Consider the following 9,958-nt stretch of genomic DNA (forward strand, 5'->3'; position numbering starts at 1 on the left):
CTGGCAGCTGGAGGAGAACCCTCTGAGATCCGGCTGGCAGCTGGAGGTTGGCACTGGTAAAAATACTCACCGCAGCTAAACCCTCCCTAGACACTAAGCCACGCTCCGGTCCCCAGGGCAATGGAAGGTGCTGCATAGGTGCAAGGCACTGGCTTTACCGCTACCACCGCGGTGACAATAAATATCACCAGGATCCCAGGCATCCCGGTCACTGGCCACCAGCACAGTCGGGATTGCAGAAATCCCCATCCTTACGGCCATCCCAGGCGGGGACTGTGGGGACTAGAGCCGTCAGTCTCACGGGGCTGTTGTCCCAGTGACAGTCCCCATGACTGTCCCTCACAGCAGTCCCACAGGGGCCTCCCTCCCGCGTGCGCCCGCTGGCCGGATGCACAGGACTGGATTCCACATCCCTTGGTAACTAACACCAGAATCCAGCCGCAGCAACTCGCCTGGAGCCAGACTTGCTGCCCCTGCAGCAGAGAGAGATTTAAACGAGGGCGCCTGGCAATGGGTGGGGGCGTCCTCTCACCTGAGACCGTGTTCTCCAAGAAGAAGGACAAGAGGCCGGTTAAAAAGACTGGAACCATCATCACAGAGAGGAGGAAAAGGTCCAGGCAGACCCAGCCTAGGGGGAACAACAGCAGAGTTACCCCAACCACGAGCAGCACCGCCCTGCACCCAGGCGTCCGTCGGACGGAAACGTTCCAGCCAAGGGCTACAAGGGGAAGATCAGCCCATAAGCAGGTGCCAAAGAGCAAGGAGGGTTCGGAGCCCCGCTGCAGGGTGCGGAGCCTTGCCAGGGATCAGCGGCTGGAGCCGAATGGCACGGAGGGGGAGCAGCCAGCCACCAGGACCAGACTCAGACAGCGCATGGTGACCCAGAGTCCAGCGTCCCGGGGGGAACACGAGAAGGAATGTGATTCCCAGGGTCGTCAGCCCCCAGCCCCGAGAGAAGGCGGCTCATACAGCACCTGTGGCCACGTATCCGGGGGCCGCGCTGAGCCACCGCGGCACCAGCAGCGCCATGAACATGGTGAAGCCGACGATGAAGATGTTCCTCCCCGAGTCAATGTTCGCGTACTGGAAATACGAAATCCCGGTGCCGACGGCAACGGTGTATGTCACGCAGAGCACGCCGCCTGCAGCAGCAAGCAGAGGGGTCAGACCGGGCGGCCAGCACGTGTGCCCATTGCAGACAGGGCAAGGTGGGCGTGCAAATCCTGATGGGGGGTGGGGTGGGACACGTGTGCGAATCCCAGGTGAGAAAACAGGCCTGCTATTGCTTTGCTTCAGGGGGACTGGCCTCACTTCTCCCCTTCTCCCACCCCCACTCACAGGCCGATCCGTCCTCCCAGCTGTCAGGCCTGCACATGGCCCGCTCCAGAGCACACCCGCTCTGCTGCTGGGTCACCTTGCCCCAGCCTGTCAGGCCCGGGTTCAGGGTACTGTGCTGCCACTCGTCACAGCTCAGCCACGTCACGGGGCTGTGGTCGCTGCTGCCTGCCTGTCGCCCCCTGGGATGCAGGACCCAGCTCCTAGGGGGATGGGTCTGGCTCTCGCCTGTGATCCTGACGCCAATGGGAGTTTTGCCGCAGATGTCAGCAGGGCCAGGATGTCACCCCAGCTGGCGGTCTGCCTGCTGTGCTGTCCCTGAGGAATCGTGGGTAACGCTACCGTTTATGTAGGGCCTACACAGAAAGTGTGTGAGCGCCCCCTGCTGGCTCTGCTGGAGCAGCAGGCCTTGCCGCCCCCCCCGAACTTCAGGCAACGCAGAACACGGTGCGGGGGGCCAGCGCTCTGCCCTCTGCGAGGGAGGGGCTCTCCCTGGCGCCCCGGCTCAGGAGGGCTATTTACCATGAACCGCCAGTGGGATGGTGGTGAGGAGCTCTGCCAGCCGCGGGGACATGCCCAGGAACACACATGCCAACGCACTCACTTGCACGGAGTGACGAGAGCTGGCCTGGGCACAAAGAGAAGAGAATGGGGAGTGGGCTGGGGGAGCCCCAGTAGCACCCTGCCCAAGCCTGCACCCTCCCCCCCCACTGCCTCTGCCCACGCTGGCCTGCCGTGCACCCCGGCCCCCTCACAGCTGGCGGGCCTGGCGCTTGGGGTAGGGGGCATCTGTCTGCCTCAGTGCTCCATACACTGGCCTGAACCCCCCATTTCTGGGGCAGACCCGGGGCCCCAGTCCGCCCAGACTGTCCCACAACGCAGCCTCCAGCACCCTATGTTCTACGCATGGCCAGTGTGCAGTGCATGCTGGGAGCCATCGTCGCCCTGGCCTGCACCTCTGTGAAAAGCAGGGCAGCAGGGATCGGCTCTGTGCCGTGCCCTGGGCTCCCGACCCGCTGCCAGCGCAGGTGGGCAGAGCCTGGGCGTCTGGGTCGTGACGTTATCCCTCCGCCAGTGCTCTGGGGCCTCCTGAATTCCCGGCACCCCGCCCTGCCTGCCCAGACCACCCTACTCGCATGGCACAGGCTGCGGGAGAGTCGCCTTCCAGTGCCAACAGCTGCCCCTTGAAGGGTCTCCCTTGGACCCCCAGTGCCATCTCATGGGCGCCGGGGCACCGCTGGCAGGCAGAGCCCTTCCACCAGGCCTGCCGTACCCCTGCGCAGAGAGAGCCTTGCCCTCTGCCCCTAATGAGCTGCCGGTAGTGCCGCAGGGGGCATCCGTGCCAGCTGAGCCATCTGATCCGGGCCCTCGCTGGCATGAGATGAGCCCCGGGATGGCCCCTGGTGGAGGCACACGCCCAGCTTGGGCGTGGACAGGACCCGCCCGCATGGAGGAGGCGACTCGGCCCATAACTAGGCAGCCTCGGTTATACCCTCTGCAACGAATTTACCCACTGTCCTGCGAGCTGGCCGGACCGGTGCACCGTAGCCCAGTGGCAGCTCTGGGTCGGCCCGGCATGCCCACAGGCCCCCCACCCGAGTCCCCCGCCGTACCTGGGTGAGGCTGTTGGTGCAGGCGTTGGGGATGCTGGAAGCCGTGCCACTCACGCCCCCCAGCGCCCCCAAAAGGAGGCTGCCCAGCCCTTCCGTGCAGAGCCCGCGGTTGCAGGCATGCCGAGGAAGGGCGGGGGTCCGCAGCGCTCGCGGGCACAGCAGGTAGCAGCCCACGGAGTTCATGCTGGAGGTGATGCCCATGGCGACGCCCACGCCCAGAGCCCGGGAGCTGAGGGACGGCCATTCCCGCTCACCTAGAAGGGAGGGAGATAGAGACGGTCACTGGCGAACGGGGGCCACGGGCAGAGGGTGGATGGGCAGGGCCGGCCCTGTCCCTCGTCCTACCTGGGTAAGGGACTTGGAGCCAAGGGGAGCGGAGGGTGCCGTTGGCTGTGGGCAGCTGCCACGTGGCAGGGCCCAGCAGGTCCCAGCGGACGCGAAGGTGGCTCAGGACTCCCCAGACAATCCAGGCACAGCAAAGCGGCAGCAGCACCTGCGGGGCAGCGAAGGGAGCCTGAGACGGGTCTGTGAAAGCCCCGTCCCGAGGGCACACACCCCGCCCCCGCCAGAGCACCCACCAATGACAGCCACAAGCTAGAAACCCGGCACAGCCAGCGCCGCTCTCCGGAGCAGGGAGCCCACCCCCCAATGTACCATTGCCACCAGGTGCTTTGATCTGCTTGTGGGGCAAGGGGCCAGACCCATCAGCATCAAGTCAGTGGAGCTGCCCTGACGGAGGGTCTGGCCCAGGGAGAGCAATGGGACCCCAGCAAGGCAGACTGGGTCAGCCCCCAGCTCCAGCTCCCCCAGTCTCCTGCCTGGGGCAGCGCCCAGCATCAGACGCTGCAGAGGAAGGTGGAAGAACCCTGCAGCAGCAGATGGGGATAATCATAAAATAACAGAACCATAGACCTGGAAGGGACCTCGCGAGGTCATCTTGACCAGTCTCCTGCCTCATGGCAGGACTAAGTATTATCTAGACCGTCCCTGACAGGTGTGTGTCGAACCGGCTCTTAACGATCCCCAATGACGGAGATTCCACAACTTCCCTGGGCAATTTGTTCCAGTGCTTAACCACCCTGACAGGAAGTGTTTCCTAATGTCCAACCTGAACCGTCCTTGCTGCAATTTAAGCCCATTGCTTCTTGTCCTGCCCTGAAAGGTTAAGAAGAACAATTCTTCTCCCTCCTCCTTGTAACAACCTTTTATGGACTTGAAAACTGTTATCATGTCCCCTCTCAGTCTTCTCTTCTCCAGACTAAACAAACCCAGTTATTTCAATCTTCCCTCATAGCTCATGTTTTCTAGCCCTTTCATCATTTGTGTTGCTCTTCCCCCCTCTATCTCCCCCATACATCACCCCCCCACCCCCTGGTCTGTGACAGCTAGAGATCCGCTCAAGCCCTGATGCAGGAGGGGTGATAGCCCTGCCAGAATTTGTGTTATAATTCATTAGAACAACTCTGGAGGGTCCTGTTATCCAGAGAAATGTCCAGCCCCTTTCTGAATCGTGACTTCCTGTGGCAGTGAGTTCCACAGGCTAATCACACATTGTGTGAAAAAGTGTTTTCTTTTGGATCTCCCACCTGTCATTCTCATCCAGCGGCCTCTTGTTCTTGCTCTGTGAGCCAAGAGAAGAGACACTCCTCACCTCCCTTCGCTCGACCAGGCAGTGTTTTATAGACACTGATCACATGCCCAGTCTTTGCTCTCTCTGCACAGGAGATCTTCTCCCAGGTCCTTGATGGTTCTCGTTCCTTTCCTCTGAGCCCGCCCAGTTCTGCTCTATCTTTCTTTGCACTGACCAGAGGTCTGCTCGCGTTGTCTAGACTGGGCCCAGCCCCCTCCCTGAGTAGATACAGCCCCGGGAGAGACAGGACGGTGCACCAGACGTTGACGTCCCCCCTTCATGTGCATTACTTGGCCTCTGTCGATACGAATTCCCCTAGCGCTGCCCATTGCCTGGCGAGGCTGCGTCTCCCCGATGCCCCTCGCAGTCCCCCTTGGTGCCGACTAACCCAAATCCCCTGGGTCTAAGTCAGTCACAAAGAAGAGGGTGAAATGCTCAAGTCGCTGAGGGGGCCGGTGCCCAGGCAGGCTGCCCGGGGCCAGTGGGGAATGGAAGTGCCGCACGCAGCACGGGGCCTCGTACCGAAAACATGCGCAAGGCTGGGATGCTTGTCTCCACGGAGATGCCCTTGGCCCGGGTCCATGTGCAAAGGGGCAGGCGGCAGGACCCCAAGTGCTGGGAGAACAGGATGGCGAGGAGCACGAGCCTAGGAGAGACAGAGCCCGGGTCACGGCACGGCTAATGCAGGGCAGGGAGCACCCGGAGCGCCCGGGGCGGCCGGGCCCCAGCTCAAATGTATCACCCCAGCTGGCAGGCTGCACCCCGGGCAGCTCCCATAGCGCCCCCTGCTGGGAGAGGCTGGAAGCGCCTTCCCCACATGTGCATGCGCCATTCCCCCAGCGCCTCCTGCTGGGAGAGCCTGGGAATCAGCGCGCTCACATTAGTGCCTTCTGCTGGGAATGCAGTAGCGGGGAGTTCCCCTGACACCACTCCCCACAGCACCCCCCATAGGGAGAGACTGGGCCAGAACCCCTGTGTGGGTGTGACCAGGTGGCTCCGTAGGCCGCCCCAGCGGCAGGACTCCAAACTCACGTACAGCAGGGCGACCCCCCAGCTGGCCGAGCAGAAGTGGGCTGCCTCTTTGTAGGCAGACAGTCCGATGATGGAGAGGCTGGGGGCCAGGACCATGGGCCCGCAGCGCTGGGCTACCCATCCCCCCACACCAGACACCCCCAGCGCCAGCTGCACCAGCCCCGAGACCACCACGGCTCCAGAGACCTGCGGAGAACAAGGGATGAGAAGACAGTGATGGCGGCCCCATGGCCTCCCCGAGCCTAGACCCCCAGCCCCTCCCAGAGCGACTCAGCCAGTCACTGGGTTCATCCACTCCCTATTGCTCCTGGGACCTGACGTCTGCAAACTCCCCAACCCCCATGCACCCCCGCAGCCCACCCCTACACACACACATACCCCACCGCCCCAGCCCCCATGCACCCCAACAGCCCCCACCTCCATGCACCCCGCATCCCACCCCTACACACACACCCCACCCCCATGCACCCCAATGCACCCCAACCGCCCCCACCCCATGCACCCCGCAGCCCACCCCTACACACACACACACACCTCACTCCCATGCATCCCAATGCACCCCAACTGCCCCCACCCCATGCACCCCCGCAGCCCACCCCTACACACACACACACACCCCACCGCCCCACCCTCCCATGCACCCCAACCCCCATGCACCCCGCAGCCCACCCCTACGCACACACACACACCTCACCCCCATGCACCCCAATGCACCCCAACCGCCCCCACCCCCATGCACCCCAACCCCCATGCACCCCCGCAGCCCACCCCTCCACGCCCCACACCCATCCCATCCCCACACACACCCTCATCCCACTCCTGCACACACCCCCACACCCTACCCCCCCCACATCCCCCACTCTCCGCGTGCTCCCCAGGGCTGGGATAGCAGAGGCACCAACCTCTCGGAGTGACTGATTCCAGCTCCCGGGGGCGGCACAGTCCTGCTCAGCGCACTCAGCAGGCATGTCTGTACCTGGAAGGGAAGGATGGAGAGACATGACCGGGCAGCCATCGGGGCTGAGCGGTACCTGGAAGGGGAGGGGACCCCAGTTACTAGGAGGAGCCAGGTAACAGGAATGGAGGACTCGATTCTTAGACATGTCAGTGGTGGGATTGTGATGAGCAGGAGACCCACCCAGCGTTGCCTGCTGGGTGCCAAGGCAGTGGATGGCACGGGACTCCAGCGGGTTTATGTGCAGTGCTGGGGTGGAGCCGGTGGCCGTGGCACATGGAGGTACCAGTGACATAGGGAAGGACAGGAGAGAGGTCTTGGAGGCTGGCAGGAAAGAGGTTGAAGCCCAGGACTCCATGGCAGCATTCTCTGAAATGCTTCCAGCTCCACGCGCAGGGCCAGGCAGACAGGCAGAGCTGCCTGATGGGTTCTAAATTAGTCCTTATCACTTGACAGAGACCTTGGATTCACCATGGATAAGGCTGCAAGTTTGTCGGTGACTTCTGCAGGGGCCGGTGCGCTTGGCCCAGGGGCAGCTCAGGCAGCCCCTGCGCCAGTCACACCAGGCACTGGTAGGGCACTCTCGGGCCACTGCACCTCACCCCCCAGCAGCAGCAGAGTTAGGGTTGGGGGCAGGGAGTTGGGGCATGGGACAGGGTGAGGCGAGCTCTGGGTGGCACTTACTGTGACGTTGTGCAGTCTATATGGTTTTATAAAAACATGATAATAAGTGAATATAATGTAACTGGGATAGTTTTATAAAAATTTGATAAGTGACTATAATGCAACTGGGATATGCTTCGTGCAAAAGGTCTCTTGTAAGGTATCATTACAAAGTGCATAATCTACTGAGTATGTTCATCTGATTTGTATAAATGTACCACTCTTGTATCTAAAACTAGAAATATAAAATGTAACTCTGAGGGCCTATTGTGATAATGTAAAGTGTGGGCCATTAATGATGGTTTGGAATCTTAATGACTCCCATTGTCTGCAGATGGCTGTTTACCTGTGAGTTTCCCTGTATATGTGTGTGCTGGCAAGTGAGTAATGAAGTCTTGCAGTGACATGTGATCATGTCACCTGAACTGGAATCCATCTTTAACCTGGTGCTTTTCCAGTGAGGGGGGGTGGAAACCCAGAGAGACAAAGGGTTCCCGCCTTATGCAAAAGATATATAAAGGGGTGGAAGAGAAGAGAGAGGGGAGAGGAGCCATCATGGAGAAGCCCCTAGCTAACACCTAAGCTGGAACAAAAGCTGTACCAGGGGAAAGAATTGTGCCCAGGCCTGGAAGGTGTCCAGTCTGAGAAAAACTTACTGAAGTATCTCTGAGGGTGAGATTATCTGTATTTAGTTTGATTAGGCATAGATTTGCGCATTTTATTTTATTTTGCTTGTGACTTACTTTGTTCTGTCTGTTACTACTTTGAACCACTTAAATCCTACTGTCTGTATTTAATAAAATCACTTTTTATTTAGTAATTTACTCAGAGAATGTATTAATACCTGGGGGAGCAAACAGCTGTGCATCTCTCTCTATCTGTGTTATAGAGGGCGAACAACTTATGAGTTTGCCCTGCATAAGCTTTATGCAGGGTAAAACGGATTTATCTGGGTTTAGACCCCATTGGGAGTTGGGCATCTGAGTGCTAAAGACAAGCACACTCCTGTGAGCTGTTTTTGGGTAAACTTGCAGTTTTGGGACAAGTGATTCAGACCCTGGGTCTGTGTTGAAGTGGACTGGAGTGTCTAATTCAGCAAGATGGGGTGCTGGAGTCCTGAGCTGGCAGGGAAAACAGAAGCAGGGGTAGTCTTGGCACATCGGGTGGCAGCTCCCAAGGGGGTTTCTGTGATCCAACCCGTCACACTTACCTTGGAGGAAGTTCTGTGCACTGCCTCTGCCTGCAGGCACCGCCCCCGCAGCTCCCATTGGCCGCGGTTCCCAGCCAATGGGAGCTGCGGAGCCAGCACTCTGGGCGGAGGCATCCCGCAGAGCTGCCTGGCCACGCCTCTGCCTAGGAGCCGAGGGAGGGGGATGTCCCCGCTTCCAGGGAGCCCCCCAAGGTAAACGCACCCAGAGCCCACCTCACCCCATTCCGTGCCCCAACCCCCCACCCCCCCCCCCACCCCCACTCTGCGGCGGGGGGGGGGGGGGAGGGACCGCGCCGGGGGGGCCCCCGGCCCCCCCCCCCCCCCCCCCCCCCCGCCCGGCACCAGCAGGGTCCCAGGCCGTGTGCCACTACCCGCCCCCCTCCAGAACCCACGGTGCCCCCGGGAAGCCCCCCCCCAAGTTTTAGTCAGGGGTATATAGTAAAAGTCACGAACGGGTCATGGGCCATGAATGTTTGTTCACTGCCCGTGACCTGTCCGTGACTTTTACTAAAAATACCTGTGACTAAAATGTAGCCTTAACCATGGCGAGTTCTCGGAGAACTTCAGCTCAATGCACAGCAGTGGTCAAAAACGCTAAGAGCATGTTAGGAAGCATTGGGAAAGGGATAGAAAATAAGACAAAACATATCCTAATGCTGCTATATAAACCCACGGTACACCCACACCTGGAATACAGTGGGCAGTTCTGGTCATCCCATCTCAATAACGGATACAGTGGAACTGGAAAAAGGTTCAGAGCAGGGCAACAAAGATAGCAGAATCAGAGACCCACAGGGTTTGAGGGAACCACACAGGTCATCTTGTCTAACCCCTGCCAAGATGCAGGATTTGTTGGGTCTAAACCATCCAAGACATTGTCAAGGGTATGGAACAGCTTCCATACAAGGAGGGATTGAAAAGATTAGGACTGTTCATCTTGGAAAAGAGATCACTAAGAGGGGATATGGTAGAGGTCTATAAGATGATGGCTGGTGTGGAGAGAGTGAATCGGGAAGTGTTATTTACCCCTTCCCATAACACAAGAACCAGGGGTCACCCAATGAAATTAATAGGCAGCAGGTTTAATGCAAACAAGAGGAAGTATTTCTTCACACAATGCGCAGTTAACCTGTGGAACTCCTTGCGAGGGGATGTTGTGAAGGCCAAGACTATAACTGGGTTCCAAACAGAACTAGAGAAGTTCCTGGAGAATAGGCCCAGCAATGGCAATTAGCCAGGATGGGCAGGGATGCAGCCCCCTGCTCTGGGTGTCCCTAAACCTCTGACTGCCAGGAGCTGGGACTGGACGACAGGAGATGGATCACTCGATAATTGCCCTGTTCTGTTCACTCTCTCTGAAGCACCTGGCACCTGCCACTACAGGAAGACAGGACCCTGGACTGGACGGACCAATGGCCTGACCCAGTGTGGCCGTTCTTACATTCTTAAGGCTGGGTTTGAAGCTGCTTTGGGTCCTGAAATGTCAGCCAGGAAAGCCCCATGCTGGGGCAGAAGCAGAG

General features: G+C 59.4%; 1 protein-coding gene across 1 annotated transcript in view; it reads right to left on the bottom strand.

The window, feature by feature from the left end:
* The window catches only part of SLC23A3 (solute carrier family 23 member 3), a 12,654-nt gene that overhangs the window by 555 nt on the left and 2,141 nt on the right, over window positions 1–9,958 (bottom strand). Inside the window, exons 4-11 of the mRNA XM_026647758.2 lie at window positions 6,513–6,586; window positions 5,615–5,796; window positions 5,101–5,224; window positions 3,294–3,441; window positions 2,949–3,202; window positions 1,858–1,963; window positions 975–1,142; window positions 533–628 (exon numbers count right to left, since the gene is read on the bottom strand). Of these exons, the coding sequence (XP_026503543.1) occupies window positions 533–628; window positions 975–1,142; window positions 1,858–1,963; window positions 2,949–3,202; window positions 3,294–3,441; window positions 5,101–5,224; window positions 5,615–5,796; window positions 6,513–6,586 (1,152 nt within the window). The remainder of the gene's footprint in view (window positions 1–532; window positions 629–974; window positions 1,143–1,857; window positions 1,964–2,948; window positions 3,203–3,293; window positions 3,442–5,100; window positions 5,225–5,614; window positions 5,797–6,512; window positions 6,587–9,958) is intronic.

This window comes from Terrapene carolina, unplaced genomic scaffold (assembly GCF_002925995.2).
Source record: "Terrapene carolina triunguis isolate 2854851 unplaced genomic scaffold, T_m_triunguis-2.0 Scaffold62, whole genome shotgun sequence".
NCBI lineage: Eukaryota > Metazoa > Chordata > Testudines > Emydidae > Terrapene > Terrapene triunguis.